We start from the raw sequence: 17,096 nt of genomic DNA, 5'->3' as shown, positions 1-17,096 counted from the left end.
TAATTATTACCTTTTTGTGACTGTACAGTGACTTTTCTATTCCTTCACATGACTTCTGTGAGTTCTGGGGTAAAAGGTGGCTCAGAAACTTTCTCACCAAGGCTGTGTGGGCCCTTTTTAAACCATTAAGAAGAAACAAAAAACCAAACCAGAGAGGAACCCCACGAGGGGCCGCATGATCCTTAAGGCTGAGAAGTTAGACTTGTAGGCTTCTGGGGCTGCATGGCCACCTAAGGGGACATGATCAGAATTTCCTCAATTACAGAGGGGACAGTGAAACCGTCTCTCACTGAGGGCCACTGTGAAGACTTTCAAATGTCCACTGACATCAGCAGCAGCCACATGGAATGGATGCCATGCTCACGTGGCTGTCAGTGTACAGTTCTCATGCAGGAGTCAGTGTTGGACACCACAGGAAGCATGGGGGATCGGAGCCCCACCCACCCCTCAATAGGACTCTCTTTCTCCCATTCCAGGAAAGTGGTGCTTGAAAATTATCATTAAGCTCAGCCCTTTGTGCTGCCTATACTTACAAGGTGGTGACACCGGGGTCATCAGGTTTGTTTGTGAAGACAAAGGTCACCTCAGACCAGTGACAGTGCATGTTCCGACCTGTCTGACCAGGTCCTTCGGTATGCCTTGAGTGGCAATCAAGGCAACTTTCTTCTTTCTTTTCATGAGCTAGAAAAGCTGCCTGGGTAGATCACAGGGGATGCTAACAGCAGAGGCATTTCTAGAAATTTCTTGCTCATTTATTAGTTGTTGATGAATGTAAACTCTTCGTCACTTAGACACATACCAATGACAGTTCCACTGGTTGTGTGACATACTCAATTTTTCTCTTTTCTTTTTTAGCTGGTGTTTCCACTTGTATTTAATAAAAAGAAAACAAGAGTGCGCGCACGCATGCGCGCACACACACACACGGAAGCTTGACTCTCCACAAAGGCACAGCCTGACAGAATGTGAGATGGCTTAAGATGGTTAAGAGTATATACTGTGCTTGTAGAGGATCTGAGTTCTATTCCTTAGGACGCTCACCACTGCCTGGGATTCTAGCTCCAGGAGGGATCTGATAGCTCTGGCCTCTGAGGGTACCTGCACTCACATGCACACCCTCACACCCTCCCTACACACACACTATTACAAATAAAGTAAATGTTTAAGGATGTGAGAAGTCCCGAGGCAGAAATCCCTCTCTCTGGTAGGTGAGACAGCTGGGGACGCTACCATCTCCCCTGCTGCCTGCTGGGCCCAGGGTGCTCTGGATACAGCCAGTCTCACCTGCCTCCAGAAGCAGGGCATGCTGGGAGTGCAGTGAGCTCCACTGGGGAACCATGCTGGCTGTGGGAAGGATGGGCAAGACAAGACTCAGATTCAATTCCTTGCTGACTCCCAGTCAGTCAGGAGGCAGGAGAGCTAAGGTGACTTTCACAAGCCTGGTTTTTAGTGCCCAATTTTGGATCCCTTCGAAGAGTAGGTTTCATTAATGCCGAGTCTTCAGAGAAGAAAGGAATGGCAGAGAGGAGCAAGGGTAAAGAGCAGTAGAGAAGACAGGCACATGGCTTCCCTCCATCGACAGCCTCACTGCGAACACTGAACAGTGTCTTCTCCCTGGCTGCTGTCGCTGTGGCTTTTCTGCCCTGACAATGGGTCACATTTGTTGCTATGACTCATTTCACACAGTGTGAATATGAATCGACACCTACGGAGTCTCAGTGAGGTTCAGCCAATGGTACTGATTTCATGCTCTAGGAGAATCTTCAGTGTTAAAGAACAACTTGCAATTATTTCTTGTCAAAATTTCTTTATGTAAGACATTTCAACTTCCTACAAATGACTAGACCCTTCTCCCCAATCCTTTCCCTAATGGATAGTAACTTTGTTCTGTTCAGCTTTGGTTCAGCTAAGGTTTGCAGATGAGTGCCACAGGTCTTGTTCATAGGTATTTGCTGGAGAGGTCTCTGGTGGAGGAGGACAGATAGGCCACACAGCGTGTGTGTGTGTGTGTGTGTGTGTGTGTGTGTGTGTGTGTGTGTGTAGTGTAGAGCACCCTGGCCTTCCCCGCATCTGCTTCTCAGACCGTCTGAGATGAGTGAGGGGTTCCTGCTTTGTTCATAATGTCCAACTGTGGAGCACGGAGGAGCCTCAGTCCTACCTGCATGAGGGCAGGTGGAGCCTTGAAACCAGGGGTTCTCACCCTTTCTAACGCTGAGACCCTTTAACACATTTCCTCAGGATGTAGGGGCCCCAACCATAAAATTATTTCATTGCTAATTCATAACTGTAATTTTCTACTGCTATGAGTCATAATGTAAAATAGCTGATATTCTGGACATCTAATATTCGACCCCTGAAAGGGTCAAGATACAGGTTGACAACTGCGGCTTTAAAAGGTAACAAGTGGTGACCTGAAGGGGCCCCACTGAACAACGCAGAGCACTGAGGATCAAAAAGAGTAATGGACCACCACATATGAAATGGAGAAAACACAAAGATTTACAATGATTAGCCACGTTAGAGATTCCTGTTTAATTCATTGATCAGTGTTCTAAAAACTGTTAGATGGGCAGAAAGCTGCTTGGGCAGAGGACTCAAGAAGCTGATCACATGTTCTTCGATAAAGAAGAACACCAACAAACGAGAAAGAAGCAGAAGCCAAGTCTACCAGTGCACTGCTGTACTGTCCTGTTGCACTGCTGCACTGTCCTGTTGCACTGGTGTACTGTCCTGTTGCACCGCTGCACTGTACTGTTGCACCACTGCACTGTCCTGTTGCACCGCTGCACTGTACTGTTGCACCGCTGCACTGTACTGTTGCACCGCTGTACTGTCCTGTTGCACTGCTGCGCTGTCCTGTTGCACCGCTGTACTGTCCTGTTGCACTGCTGCGCTGTCCTGTTGCACTGCTGTACTGTCCTGTTGCACCGCTGCACTGTACTGTTGCACTGCTGTACTGTCCTGTTGCACTGCTGCACTGTCCTGTTGCACTGCTGCGCTGTCCTGTTGCACCGCTGCACTGTCCTGTTGCACTGCTGTACTGTCCTGTTGCACTGCTGTACTGTCCTGTTGCACTGCTGTACTGTCCTGTTGCACTGCTGTACTGTCCTGTTGCACTGCTGCACTGTACTGTTGCACTGCTGTACTGTCCTGTTGTACTGCTGTACTGTATTGAAGCATACTACTGTACCATACTGTACTATTATACCGTGATGCACTGTCCTGTTGCACCACTGTACTGTCCTGTTGCACTGCTGTGCTGTCCTGCTGCACCACTGTACTGTCCTGTTGCACTGCTGCACTGTCCTGTTGCACTGCTGTGCTGTCCTGCTGCACCACTGTACTGTCCTGTTGCACTGCTGCACTGTCCTGTTGCACCGCTGTACTGTCCTGTTGCACTGGTGTACTGTCCTGTTGCACTGGTGTACTGTCCTGTTGCACTGCTGCACTGTCCTGTTGCACTGGTGTACTGTCCTGTTGCACTGCTGCACTGTCCTGTTGCATTGCTGCACTGTCCTGTTGCACTGCTGCACTGTCCTGTTGCACCGCTGTACTGTCCTGTTGCACTGCTGCACTGTCCTGTTGCACCGCTGTACTGTCCTGTTGCACTGCTGTACTGTCCTGTTGCACTGCTGTACTGTCCTGTTGCACTGCTGTCCTGTTGCACTGGTGTACTGTCCTGTTGCACTGGTGTACTGTCCTGTTGCACTGCTGTACTGTCCTGTTGCACTGCTGTCCTGTTGCACTGCTGTCCTGTTGCACTGCTGCACTGTCCTGTTGCACTGGTGCACTGCCCTGTTGCACTGCTGCACTGTACTGTTGCACTGGTGTACTGTCCTGTTGCACTGGTGTACTGTCCTGTTGCACTGCTGTCCTGTTGCACTGCTGTACTGTCCTGTTGCACTGCTGTACTGTATTCAAGCATATACTGTACTATTATACCGTGCTGCACTGTACTGCAGTTTTAACCTGTCCAGGCATCGCTGAGAACGTGTGCTTAAAGCCATCTGGTCAACAGGCTGATAGAGGACGCCACTATAGACCAGCACAGTGGGTATAATAGAACCCACTGATTAATCTTGAAATCAATAAAAGTGATGCAACCGGACACCAGGCGCCTCCTGGAATGATGAAATTTGTATTTCATTATGTCTTTAGCAGGCACTGCTTGTTTACACAGAGTACAGAGGAAGAGGAATGTCTTCAACAGCACCACAGAGATGCCATAGGCCAGACCTACAGTGGTGACATTGTTGTAGAGCATGGGTCTGACTGATTCACCAAGTGAATGCAAGGGAAGAGGAAGAGGACCTGCACACTAACACACACTTGGGTGTGTCAACCAAATGTGAAGGAAGAGGACCTGCACACTAACACACACTTGGGTGTGTCAACCAAAAGTGAAGGTATGCTGGATCTCGATTTAAACTGCCCAACTGTGGACAATTTTGAAGCAGAATTTGTAATTAACATTAAAGCTGTTAAGTGTGAACAGGGCACCGTGCTTGAGTTCCTAAGCAGTTCAGCTGCATGCACCGGGGCTCTGCACTGGAACACCTATAGGTAATGCCCCGATAAACAAACAAAAAGATGAAACGGAAGAAAGGAAGGAAGGGAGGGAGGGAGGGAGGGAGGGAGGGAGGAAGGAAGGGAGGGAGGGAGGGAGGGAGGGAGGGAGGGAGGAAGGATGGAAGGAAGGAAGGGAGGGAGGGAGGGAGGGAGGGAGGGAGGGAGGGAGGGAGGGAGGAAGGATGGAAGGAAGGAAGGGAGGGAGGGAGGGAGGGAGGGAGGGAGGGAGGGAGGAATGGAAGGAAGGGAGGGAGGGAGGGAGGGATGGAAGGAAGGGAGGGAGGGAGGGAGGGAGGGAGGAAGGAAGGGAGGGAGGGAGGGAGGATGAACGGAAGGAAGTATGGGAGGGAGGGAAGGATGGGAGGGAGGGAGGGAGGGAGGGAGGGATGGAAGGAAGGGAGGGAGGGAGGGAGGGAGGGAGGAAGGAAGGGAGGGAGGGAGGGAGGATGAACGGAAGGAAGTATGGGAGGGAGGGAAGGATGGGAGGGAGGGAGGGAGGGAGGAAGGAAGGGAGGGAGGGAGGGAGGGAGGGAGGGAGGGAGGAAGGATGGAAGGAAGGAAGGGAGGAAGGGAGGGAGGGAGGGAGGGAGGGAGGGAGGGAGGGAGGAATGGAAGGAAGGGAGGGAGGGAGGGAGGGATGGAAGGAAGGGAGGGAGGGAGGGAGGGAGGGAGGAAGGAAGGGAGGGAGGGAGGGAGGATGAACGGAAGGAAGTATGGGAGGGAGGGAAGGATGGGAGGGAGGGAGGGAGGGAGGGATGGAAGGAAGGGAGGGAGGGAGGGAGGGAGGGAGGAAGGAAGGGAGGGAGGGAGGGAGGATGAACGGAAGGAAGTATGGGAGGGAGGGAAGGATGGGAGGGAGGGAGGGAGGGAGGGAGGGAGAGGTAAAACAAGAACGGCCTGGCGGTCCACACCCGTAACCCCAGCACTTGGAGATGAAAAGCTGGGCTGTGAGGCTGTGTGGGCTACACAGCCAGATCCTGTTATTAAAAAGCAAAGCCACACTCAACCCACGATGATAATGTTAGTCGCTACTGAAGGCGGGTAGTGGAGACATGTGGGCTCCTACAAGATTTTCTGCCTTTTCACATATACATTTTGGAAATAAAGATGTAAAAGAAGCAAGGAGTCTAAGACAAGGCGAACAAAATGAGCAAGCTAATGGAATTGCAGCTCTTATCTACTGGGTCAAGTTCATGGCCACATGTGGCAGGCCTAGGACCCGAGGGAATGAAAGCACAGATCACACAAGAGGACTCAATCTTGCCACCTTCTCTTGTTCAGGACAGCTAGGAACCTGGGGACCAACAGGAGGAAGCAATCCTCAAGAAGGGATGGAGGCTTCCAGAATCTGCCTGGGACAGGCAAGCCTTAAGATCTAACTATGGGCCACTGTTCTTGTTAACCTCATCCTCAAGGAAAACCCGAAACAAGGACCAGCAGAACCATATGGTCCCCAAATCTATGATTTTCAGTTAGCAATATGTTGTGGACAGGATCTTCAGATGGTCGAGGGCCAGTGTATTTCAAAGCCACACGTCTTTTCTACAGCCCCCATCTTCTTGCATTACTATGCATTTCTGGAACTGTAATCAACTTTGCCTTTGAGGGAGTTGAGTCAAAATCACTATCAATATATTTGACACACACACACACACACACACACACACACACACACACACACACACACACAAATCGACTTCCTGGGACCTTTAATATCCCCATGCCAGCTTTTTTCAATTAAGTGACCACAACTAGCAAACAACTATTACCATGGGTACTGTGTGGGGCACTAAGATATGCAGTGTCTGCAACAGTGAACCACAAAATGCTTGGTCAAGAAGGGAATAGAAAGTTTCTCATATAAATTCTTAGAGCATTACTCAGACTTACAATCCTTCTCGCTCTTGCTAGGAGTGGTCCACAGGCTTCCACAACTGCACTGGGAGGCTGTCTTGGTGCAGCTCGGGCTGCCATACCCACATGATGGCCACACCGCCCCAAATTCCCCAGAAGTGGGGACTCTCGGTTACTGTTGTACTGTCAGTGGTGACAGGAGCTTCATCTCATTCCTCCCTCAACTGAAAACTACACAGAAACCACGCCTAACTGTGCTCTTTAGTTTTCTCTGAGGTTATCCCACACATTCAGACTATATTTACTTCTTGCATAATTAGTCACTGCTTCCTAATCAACAGCAACGATATTTTTGGGAAACATGGGTCAAATCATGCAGCAGGAGTGGCCATCTGAACTCGAGTCTGTGCTGGGGATTCAGAAGTCAACCTGCCACACGTGCACACAGTGTGTGCCTCCCTAGTTATTAAGCAGAAGGCCAGCACGAGCCTTTTGTCCAGGCACCCTGGCAAGCTACAGCCCATCTTACTGAAGAATGACGCACTGGATGCAACTTCAGGTTGCCAAGCTCAGGGCTCAGTTGTGGTCCCACCCACACTTCAGCCCTTCAAAGCATTCAGTTCGCCGTGGCGCTGTGGACTCGAGGAAGAGGCCACTGTTGCTGAGGCTCGCAGTTTTCGGTTCAGATAAGATCCTGTTTGTCTCCCTACAGGCCAGGCTGTTTTTCTTTTGCAACGCTGTAAGCGAACAGGATTTATTTCTCCCATCTACCTGTAATTTGGTTCTTGTTGACCAGCTTTCCCCATTTCCCTGGCTTCTGGTAACTGACACCCTGTCCTTCTATTTCGGAAAACATTATTTGTGTTTTGTATTGGCCTGAATGTGTGTATGTGCACCAAAGGCATGCCTGGATGCCTGGTGGCCATGGAGGCTGGGAGAGGTGTGGATTTCCTTGAACTGGGGACACACAAGGCTGTGGGGGAACAAAGCCAGGTCTACCGCAGAAGGTGCAGGTGCTCTAACTGTCTAGCCGTCTCGTCAGCCAGTGTGCACATTGAGTCACTTGGTTTTTGCTCTAGAACTGTTTGAATTCCTCCTTTACTTTCACATGTTCAGTCTACAAACACGTCCTCCCAATTCAGGAGGTTGTCTCCTCACACTGGTGATTATCGGCTTTGTTGTGGGGGAAGCTTTTGTTTTATTTCATTCCATTTATCTATTTTTGCTTTTGTTTTCTGTGATTTTGGGGTCATATCCAATAAATCCTTGCATAGCCCTGCAACATTAAGCAATTCTATACTTTCTTCTAATGGTTTCATGGTTTTCTTTTGTATTAATCATTCTCATTTGATTTTTGGACATGGTAAAAGACAGGGTCTAGTTTCATTCTTTTGCACGTGAATGTCCAGTTTCCCCCAGAATCATTTGCTGAAGAGACTGCCCTTTCCCCAGAGTATGCTCTTAGAACACTGACTGAAATTAGCATCTGTATTCTTTGAAAGCTCCTCTGGTGATTCTTACCAGCAATCAAAGCTGATGGCCACTGTGTTAAACTGACTCACGTTTCCGAAGGACTCCACGCAAATAGAAGGAGACCCGGCACTGCTGCTTCCTCTTCCTCCCAGTCTCAGGGACACAGCACCTCGGGAGATTCCTAGTCAAACTTATCTGAACACGAGGCCACGTACAAACGTCGATTAATAACATAGATGGAAACTGCTTTTGCACCTCCAGGGAAACCAGTAATGAAGGCTGATAACACTGGCTACACCTTTAAGCAGAAAGCCCACACTGTTAAGTGTGAAGGATAAAGATTAAGCCTTTTCCTCAAGAAGGATAAAGAAGACCTCTAGCTATTCTAGGCTCTTAACTAGAGACAAAGATACATAACCTCACAGTTACAAGGGATCTCACATGCTATGTCACACACACACACACACACACACACACACACACACACACACACACCCATCCCCGAGCATCCTCTCAGATGGTCATTCAGCCACAGAGTGAGTTGTTCACCCACAAAGGGATCTCACTCCTTCACAGGACAACACATTCTAGTGTTGGGCAGATCAAGCTTTCTTTATGCTGCCTCACCAGCAGCCTCCCTCTAACCTCTACTGTTCACAGCTAGGCTGGCACAGTAGCGGAAGGCCTCCCTTCTTTCCCACTGGTGTCCTTCAGCGCTCCAGTAAGGTGGAGCATGGCGCACCACAGCAAGCACAGGGCTGTAAGGGGAGCCCAGAGACTTAGATTTGAGTTGCAGCTCTGCCTCAGACTTTCTGACATAGCAACTAAAGCCCTCAGGCTTGACTTTCATCATGAGTTTAAAAACTGCATGAAAACAAAGACAATAGGAAACCGCATACTTGTGAACCCTGAATTAAAAGTGCAAGTCAAATGCTTTATAATTTCCAAGCACTGTACAAAACGAGCTGCTCTGTTTGTAGTACTTTAAGGGACAACATTTTTTACGTTTGAACAGATTTTGGTCAGTTGACTCCTATGTTATCCTTGTCTGCTGAAGCTAGGTACATTCAATGCTAAACAAGATTGTTAACGATGCCCATGAGAGCTCCACAGCGCCCTCTATCGGCCACTTGCTTCACTGAGTCAGTGACTCCCAAGCATGCACATTATTGTGGGATAGCCTAGGTAACTGTGTGCTGATACCACCTGCTAATTTGTGAATAGACTAGAAAAAAATAAAAAGCAATGGTCTCAGAACCAGAGTCGGGACTAGAATCTGCCATTCACTATGTAAGTGGCCTTGGACAAATTTGCTTACCTCAGTTTCCCCACGCATACAAGGAGAGAAGCAAGATATTTTATATGGTACTATTAAAACAAAAGAAAATGTGTCAAGCCCCCAGTAGAAAATTTTGTTCATTTGATTGCAGGATATTTTAACCAGGACAGTTTTTTAAAAAAATCAATGAAAAACCTCTTTGAAAAGTCTACATATCATCTAAAGCAAGCAGAATTGTAGGGCCTTCAACTGCATGGAGACAGAGTTCCAGTTTATTGTCAGTTCTCCGTAGGACCCACATACATCACCTCTTAGGCCCTCCTGTCATTGAGAAGTCCCTCTCTGTAAAGGGGTGCATTTGTTTCCAACTTAGTTCTGCTAACTACACTCCTGAGGTCAGGAAACAGCCTTTGTAAAAACTCATAGCAACAGGTATTTCTCCAAAGAAGAAATACAAACAGCAGTGAACACAAGAAAAGATGTCCTCCGTCATTTGGCCATTAGGGGGCGACACTGGAAACCACAGACCGCCCTGTGTCCACTGAACAACTCTAACAAAAAAGACAGACAGTAGCAAGTGACAGGAGAGCTGAGGAGCTCAGACCCTGAGGTACAGCTGATGGGAGTGAACAGAACATTCTCCTCACCACACAGCTGGCAATTCTCCAATCCTTTAACAGGGAGTTACCGTAGTACCTACAATTCTATTCTTAGGGACACAGGAAGAAGAAATGGAAAGATATGTCCACAAAAAAGCTTCTCAACAACATTAGTCATACTATTCAAAAGGCAGAGAGAACCCAAAAGTTTGTCACTTGATAGACGAGCAGATGAATAAAAATTTTATGTACACGTGTGTACATGCATGCATATATACAACAGAAGGCTATTTGCCAACCCAAAGTCACCCAGTGTTAACACATACCTCAACATGGATGAACCTTGAACAAACTGTGCTAAGTGAAAGAAGTCAGATACAAGAGACCACCACATCACGTGTGGCTCCATGTATGCGGAATGTCCCAAACTGTCAAATCTGTAGACAGAAGACTAGCCGTGGTCAGGAAATGGGGAATGACTACGAGTGGGCACCGGATTTCTTTCGGGTGATGAAAATGTCCTAGAAATGACTGTGGCGATGGCTGTGTGACTAAGTGAACATGCTAAGAGCTAGAGAACTACACATTCTAAATGGGTGAATACATGGTATGCAAATCATATCTCAATAAAAGCTATTAAAAACTCAATGGAGGCACACAATCATTAAACCATAAGGCTCAAGGATCAATTAAATTTGAATCAGAGTGCAGGGAACACGTATATTTTTACAAGGGCATTTTATGTGGATAATTGCTTTATATGTTCAATTGCTTTAAATCCACTTTTTTTTTTTTTTTGCATTTGGATTATTTTTTTCCAGGAGCAGCTGAATTTAAGGAAGTAAATAATAAACAAGGCTATTGTGGCTTAAGAAACGAATTTCTTTTCTTTTACTACCTCGGACTGACTCGATGGTGTAAAAGTCTATTAGGAAAAAGAATGGTGAAGTCTGAATGAGAAAATGTATTTCATCGGGGAAGATAAAAGTCTTTTTTCTCTCTAGTGAATACAGGTAATTTCAGAAGCAGCGACTCCTAATTATTCACTGTTGAAAAGCTAAAAAAAAGGTTCACATTGAAAACAGTGACCTCCAGTTTGCTCTGTGAATGAAGACAGACACAAATTCTCATTTTCCTGGAATCCTGGTTGATAAGTGAGTTGGGGAAATGCATGCATTTCTTCATTACAGTGCAGTCGACTGTTCATTTAAATAACAATAGCTGGCATAAAAGCCACGGAAGCATTATCTAGCAATTCTACTGTGTTGAAACGCATTATTAGAGTGAACAATGCCAAGTACAGTAAATAAATGACTGCCCCTCATTTCAGCATTACTCCTGCTTACTTAGCTTTGTGAGAGGTACCATCATTAGGACTGGTGCATTCAACACCTCGGCCAACACCATTCGCTTGGCTAACTCTTGAACTGGAAGGGATTTTAAAATAGTTATGGTCTTTTCAAGCAATGGAAGGAGAGGGAAAAGTCATCCAATCCAGTACTTACGTATCAGGTATTTTCAACAGAAAATAGTTGAAGAAATCAATGTCTATTCACTATGTCTCTGTAAAAACTAAAGGACAACACACACAATAGACGGGTTTAAAATTGTAAAATCTGCACCAGTGGTTTAACTTGGAATCAGATGCTTAAGAACCAGCTAATAGTTCTGCCTTTTAGGTTCCTTGTGCTCCAAGTAGATGCCTTTCTTTGCTTTCTGTCTTTTTATACTTGAAATGTCTAGCATCCCACCCAAAGCTCCCAGCAAACCTGGTGTATCTTCTCTCTCCCAAATGTAGGACAAATGAAAGAAGCTATTTGAAATCATTTCCTCTTGAGCCCCCAGCTTGCACACAAGGGTGATGTGGTAGACAGTACATGACAAAGGAAGAGGAGGAGGAGGAGGAGGAGGAGGAGGAGGAGGAGGAGGAGGAGGAGGAGGAGGAGAGAGGCCTGAGTGGGAGACACCCATCATGAACCATACAGAGGCCTTGGAACATTTGAAGCCAAGTCTTTCCATCCATGTCCTCCAGACATGCGCATTAAGTCACAGACAAGATTCCTTATAAATCAACAAGCAACATCCTAATCGAGTCATGATTCAGAGTTTATAATTTGTTAGCAGTGAGTCACTTCCCCCACAACCTCTTGGAACCTCTAGGATTTCTATACAGCAAAGCTCAGGGCGAGAAGAGGTACAGGGGCACAGCTCTGAAGCTGTGTTTGGGTGGTGAGAATTGTCCTGTTATTCTCCAGTTTCCAGAGTGCCCACCCACAGGCCCCACCTTGCCATTCTGGGCTCCAGTGGCTAGCCCTGAGCACTACGCTGCACTAATGCTCCCAAGTCCAGTTCCTTCCTGTCAGGCCAGGCATCCGACTAGAGCAAGTACAATACAGCTAAGAACACCTTGCACATGCCTGCTGCTATCCCACACCCTAATTTACAATGTTGTCTAGGGCTGATTCCCACTCGAGAGATGACTGGATTTTTTAGCACATCTTTACTATGTCTGGAGATCCGTGAATGTGTGTGAAAGGGGGAGTAGACATTGAGACAAGTCGGCTGCCAAGGACAAGTGGGCAAGAGCAGCCCGTGCATTTCAAATGCTTCTTGCTCTTTCCTGATCCCAGCTGGAACTTCTCTTTATCCTGTGGACTTTTAGATAAATGGTACATCAATTTCTTTTCTGGTATCTTCCCTTGGATCAGACCTTGTGGGACCAATAACTTCTTCCTTGGACTCATCTCACTTGGGATCCCTAGGTGGTCCACTCCCAGCTGGCGGATTCCTGTACTGATTCACATCCTGACTGCCAAGACTACCTCTTCACAAGTTTGCAGCGTGTTTGACAAAGCCGTGTGCCTTTCCAGGCTCAGTGTATTTACAAAGTAGTTAGTGGTTCAGAAATCTCCTCCCTGGGGTTAGCAGTCTGCCTCCAACAAGTCTACAACACACTGGCCTTAGATATGTGCAACAGGTGACATGAAAATGCACAGAAATGATACAGGGTAACCTGCCAAAGCCTTCAGAAGCTCACTGTGCCCTTGAAGTGGGTCATCCTCAGGAGCTGCTGCTTTTCATCTACCCAGCAGGTGTGTGTCATCAAATAAATATCATAAAATGTCTTCCAGCCTGGAACAAACATCCGGCAAGGAGAAGAAGCTCACAGGCCTGCTGCCTATCGCGCTGACGGAGGGACGCCTCCTGAGATGCCCTTTCTTAACCCTGTGAGGAGCAATATTTTTATGAACAAAAGGTTTACTCTCCCTATTATCTCAGTCTCCTCTCCCATTTGTCTATTCTCCTCATCCTCTCAGCTAAGACGTTTCCAAAAGAAAGCAATCGCAACTCCACAACTCAGTGTTTAACTAATAGGACCCTTGAAGTGTGGTACCACAAATCCTATTTCCCCTCAAATTCTGTGAGATTAAAAGACAGTAACAGTAATAAGTAGGCTAACTGGTTTTCTTAGGCCCTCCTGTTTCATCACCCTGGGTTAGTGTTTAAATTATTGATGCCCTCTCCTTTATGTTGGAAGTGTTAGGAGATAGTGAGATGTAGTAGCTTATAGTTTGCAGAGTTCTGTAATAACAGGCAGGGAGGTAGGAAATAATACTTCACGATTCTCATCGGATATTCTTAAGCTTACCTCATTATTACATGCTCAAATACCCGACATCACTGAGCCAAAACTATTTTAAAAAGAAGTTATCCCTGAGTTCAAAACTATGAGAAGAAGTTACACTAGAGGAAACATTTGGATCCTAATGTGTTTGCCTTGCTTTCAAATTTCTGTGCATCACTTCTCACCCCTGAGCCCAGACGATTCTCACAGGAGCACGGGCGCTGTGCACGTCATGGGAGGAGGCAGGGAAGCGCAGCGTGACCTCGGGCGAGCTGTGTGGATCACTATGATGTCTTCATACGCACGAAGGTTCTCGAGCACTTCCATGGAGTTTCCTTTGTTATTTCCCGGTCCAACGGTGTTCCCCAAACTCTCAGATCACAAGCAGCGGTGGAGCTGTCACCGACTTAACCATGTTTCCTTCATGTCAACTCAACAGGGGTCACCTCTCTCTGGATAATATTATCAATAAATTCATAGGTTTGATGACTCCTTAAAGTTGCTCATTTAGAAAACACTGGGTTATAAAAGCTATGTAGCTTAGAAAGGGCATGAGAACAGGCTGACACTTGTGTGGGTACCAGACCTTGCAGATGGTGAGCTTTTCATTAAGTACTGAGAATTTGTAGACATTGGGCTTGCAGCACCAAAGGATAAATAATTCCTTCTCCTATGGAACCCACATTTTAAATACGAGGTGTCAGTGAACAGATAACTATCCACTGACTTAGTAGTATCCCTTGTCCAAAGTGCTTCTAACTGGAAGTGTTAGAATTAGGATTTTGGGAACAGAATTTGTCTACATGTGAAAAGAATTTATGTTTTATATTATATAAATATATACACACACATATATGTTTTATACACATAGTGTATCATACATCTTATATTCATAGTGAGATGATAATTTTACATAGAATGTTAATTTGGTGACTAAGCAGAGTTTGATGGTATGGAATTTTCCCCAAGGGTGTCAAGCTGACGTCCCAGAGTTTCCAAGTTTAAAGCAGCTGCGTTTTGATTTGGAGGTCTGGGAGCTCTCGCTGTAATATAGTTCCAGACAGTGACATGTGCAGGGGGAGGTGTCAAGAAGGGAGGAGTTACACTGAGCACAGATGCACACAGCACAGAGAAGAGCAAACTGTCTATTGCGTTCCCAGAGGACCTGTGTCCTCTTGAGCAGTCCCTATAAAATGTAGTTATGGCCTGAACTAAGTCTTCATGTGCTTGGGCTTCCTCAGATTGCAGTCTCTCACGGACTAAGAGTTTTCAGCAGAGGATGCAGTTCTGGGACACAGCAATAAATGGGAATAACGGAAGGAAGAAGAGATGCCAAAGACCTGGGAAGGACCAAGCCCTCTTTTGATACTGCCTAGGGTTTCCGTGATGCCACCGCCTTGTGCCGTAAGAAAATGAGTCTACACCCAACACTGACATGCCCACAGGACAACTGCAGCACCCTACCCCTTACTGCAGGTCAGGCTTGGCGAATGTGCTCTGGACAATTTGTCTTAAAAACTAAGGCACAGACTGAAACTAGAACTGCTAATGTGAAGACAACACACCACTGAGGCACAGTCTGACCTCCATACACTTGTGCTTTGACTACATGTAGACTCCTGTTTCTGGAGGCTGACTAGTAGGAGAATGCCGCTGTGCTCCCAAGGCTGATGCACAGGAGCTGCAAAGCTGACTCTGACATTCAGTGGTTATGTCACTGTAAGCAAGTTATGAACTTTTCTAATCCTTGTCCATAAAGGAAAACAGTAACGCCTCCCTTATGAGTTCGTTCTGAGTGTTAAATGAAACCAAATGAGACCATGATTACATAGCAATTAGTGTTTAAGTGCTCTTAAAATAAATGGCAATTAAGAGGAAAGTAATCAATGATAATGATGATTCAAAAATGATTGGCTTGGATCTTCAGTTAGAAAACCGAGGCAGAAAGCCTTGGCATCAGAGAGCTGAGTGTAGAGGAGCAGGCAATCATTTCACGGAAGAGTCTGTGTGTGCAGCGCCGGGGTAAAGACACAGCAACCAGGGAGGACAGAAGGCTCCTCCCTGGACCACGAGCCACGCCTCAGAGCCAGCAGCTAGTGTGGGGCAGGCCGTGGGGCCACTCCAAGGAGTCTCAGTATACACAGAAACAGACAAGGGCTCCCTGACCTGTGACAGGAACTGCAGATCCAGGAGGAATCTGGAAGCAGGACATCATTGGCACGTGTGGCTTTGGGCTCTTTGGAGGCTTTCCCACACTTGCAACAGCTTTTGCTCCTCCTCATTTTCAAGCTGTCCAGTATCTGCCACCCTAAATTTACAAACAACAGCAGCTGCGTGTACCTTGACAGTCTGCATCCATTACATCTGCATATGGCACAATGAGCTGTTATGTACTCAAAATCCCAAACTCACACCCGTCTCCACTGGCAACAGAAGCAGACAAGTTCACATGTTTTGAAAGAGTGGTGGAAAGAGAGGTGGAGGTGGAAAATTGGGGTGGGCATGCATGTCCTGATGCATGATTTCCTTAATCAGACCCATGCTGCATGTCAACACATGCATGTCAGCGCAGGTTCTCTAGGGAGGAAAAGCCCCTCCATATCCCTACCCTCTCTATTTAGTCTGTCACTTTTCCTTTCCTCCCCTTAGGATTATACGTTTAGCTGGGTCTGGGGAGGGAGGGAGGGAGGAACAGAGACCGAGAGAGGGATGCTCTAACAGTTTGCATCATGGAGCCAGGTTGTATCACATAGCCCTCGTAGAGTCTTAAGCACAATGTGGTTGAGTGGAGAAACAAATTCTTAGGAAGGGAGCCTAAGTAGATTTTTTCCTGTCCACAATCACGAGGTTCTACTGAATACACATGTGAGGTATCCACCTTTGTTCTGCTTTGGTCCAATAAATAACAATTTCTAAAGTAAGACTTCAGGTTGGTGTCTGGCCAGCCCAATACAAAGTGACTCTCAGAACCTTCTTTGCAGAAATGGGAGAAGAATGAAGACACCCAAGGAAAAAGGTGGCATCTGAATAAGACAGAGCTGTGTGTAGGTCGTGAACAGAAAAGCAGCCTGGAATGAGGAGTCCTAGGCTTAAGAAACTCGGTCATCCTTCCAAGTACTGAAAGAGTATCAAGGCCAGAAGATCTGGACTTCTCTTCCTGGGCAGCTACAGGGAGCCATCAAGCCATACTCCTCAGTTCTTGTTCTTAAAGAGAAATGTGACAGGTGTCTTGGGCTGGAGGGACAGAGTTGATTAGGATGAAGTCCTATGAGGAATAAAACCATACAGAGGTGACTGACTGTGGGAAGTCCCAAATGATACCGTGTGTGTCTCTCCTCAGCTGTATCCTTGGTCTGGTGAGAGTTTGCTTTCTGCTGTTGTCCAAGGAGACAGCGTGAGCTGTGGACTGCACAGGACCAAGTCAGTGACTCATAAGTCATCACTTGGGGCATAGTCTCCATCCTGTTCCTCACAGAATCCAAAATGGTTTACATGAGCACACACCAGTCATGTGTGAAAGGTCACTGTACTAGGACTTAGCCACCTCTGGTTCCTGAGCCGGCTTTGCCATTAACTTGACTGAATGGCTAGGGAGTGACCTTGAAGCTCACCAGGCCTGTGGACAGTGCATGCAGGAATAGTTTGCCAGTGAGAAGCTGATAGGCGAATACCAAGGATGTTTATTAGTAGTGGGAAT

At 46.8% G+C, this 17,096-nt stretch overlaps 1 protein-coding gene across 10 annotated transcripts in view; it reads right to left on the bottom strand.

Moving 5' to 3' along the window:
* Vti1a (vesicle transport through interaction with t-SNAREs 1A) overlaps window positions 1–17,096 on the bottom strand; it is a 317,257-nt gene that overhangs the window by 74,186 nt on the left and 225,975 nt on the right. Inside the window, exon 9 of one of the 10 annotated variants that reach the window (XM_076563321.1) lies at window positions 15,488–15,707. The exons of 6 other annotated variants lie outside the window; for them this stretch is intronic. In XM_076563321.1, the coding sequence (XP_076419436.1) occupies window positions 15,611–15,707 (97 nt within the window). In that variant the 3' untranslated portion in view covers window positions 15,488–15,610. Of the gene's footprint in view, window positions 1–15,487; window positions 15,708–17,096 lie in introns of those variants that run through there. 3 more of the 10 variants (XM_076563325.1, XM_076563323.1, XM_076563326.1) reach the window with 3 other exon arrangements.

Source organism: Peromyscus maniculatus, chromosome 1 (assembly GCF_049852395.1).
Source record: "Peromyscus maniculatus bairdii isolate BWxNUB_F1_BW_parent chromosome 1, HU_Pman_BW_mat_3.1, whole genome shotgun sequence".
NCBI lineage: Eukaryota > Metazoa > Chordata > Mammalia > Rodentia > Cricetidae > Peromyscus > Peromyscus maniculatus.
The sequence above is the reverse complement of the archived record's forward strand: the minus strand, read 5'-3'. Positions and strand labels throughout refer to the sequence as shown.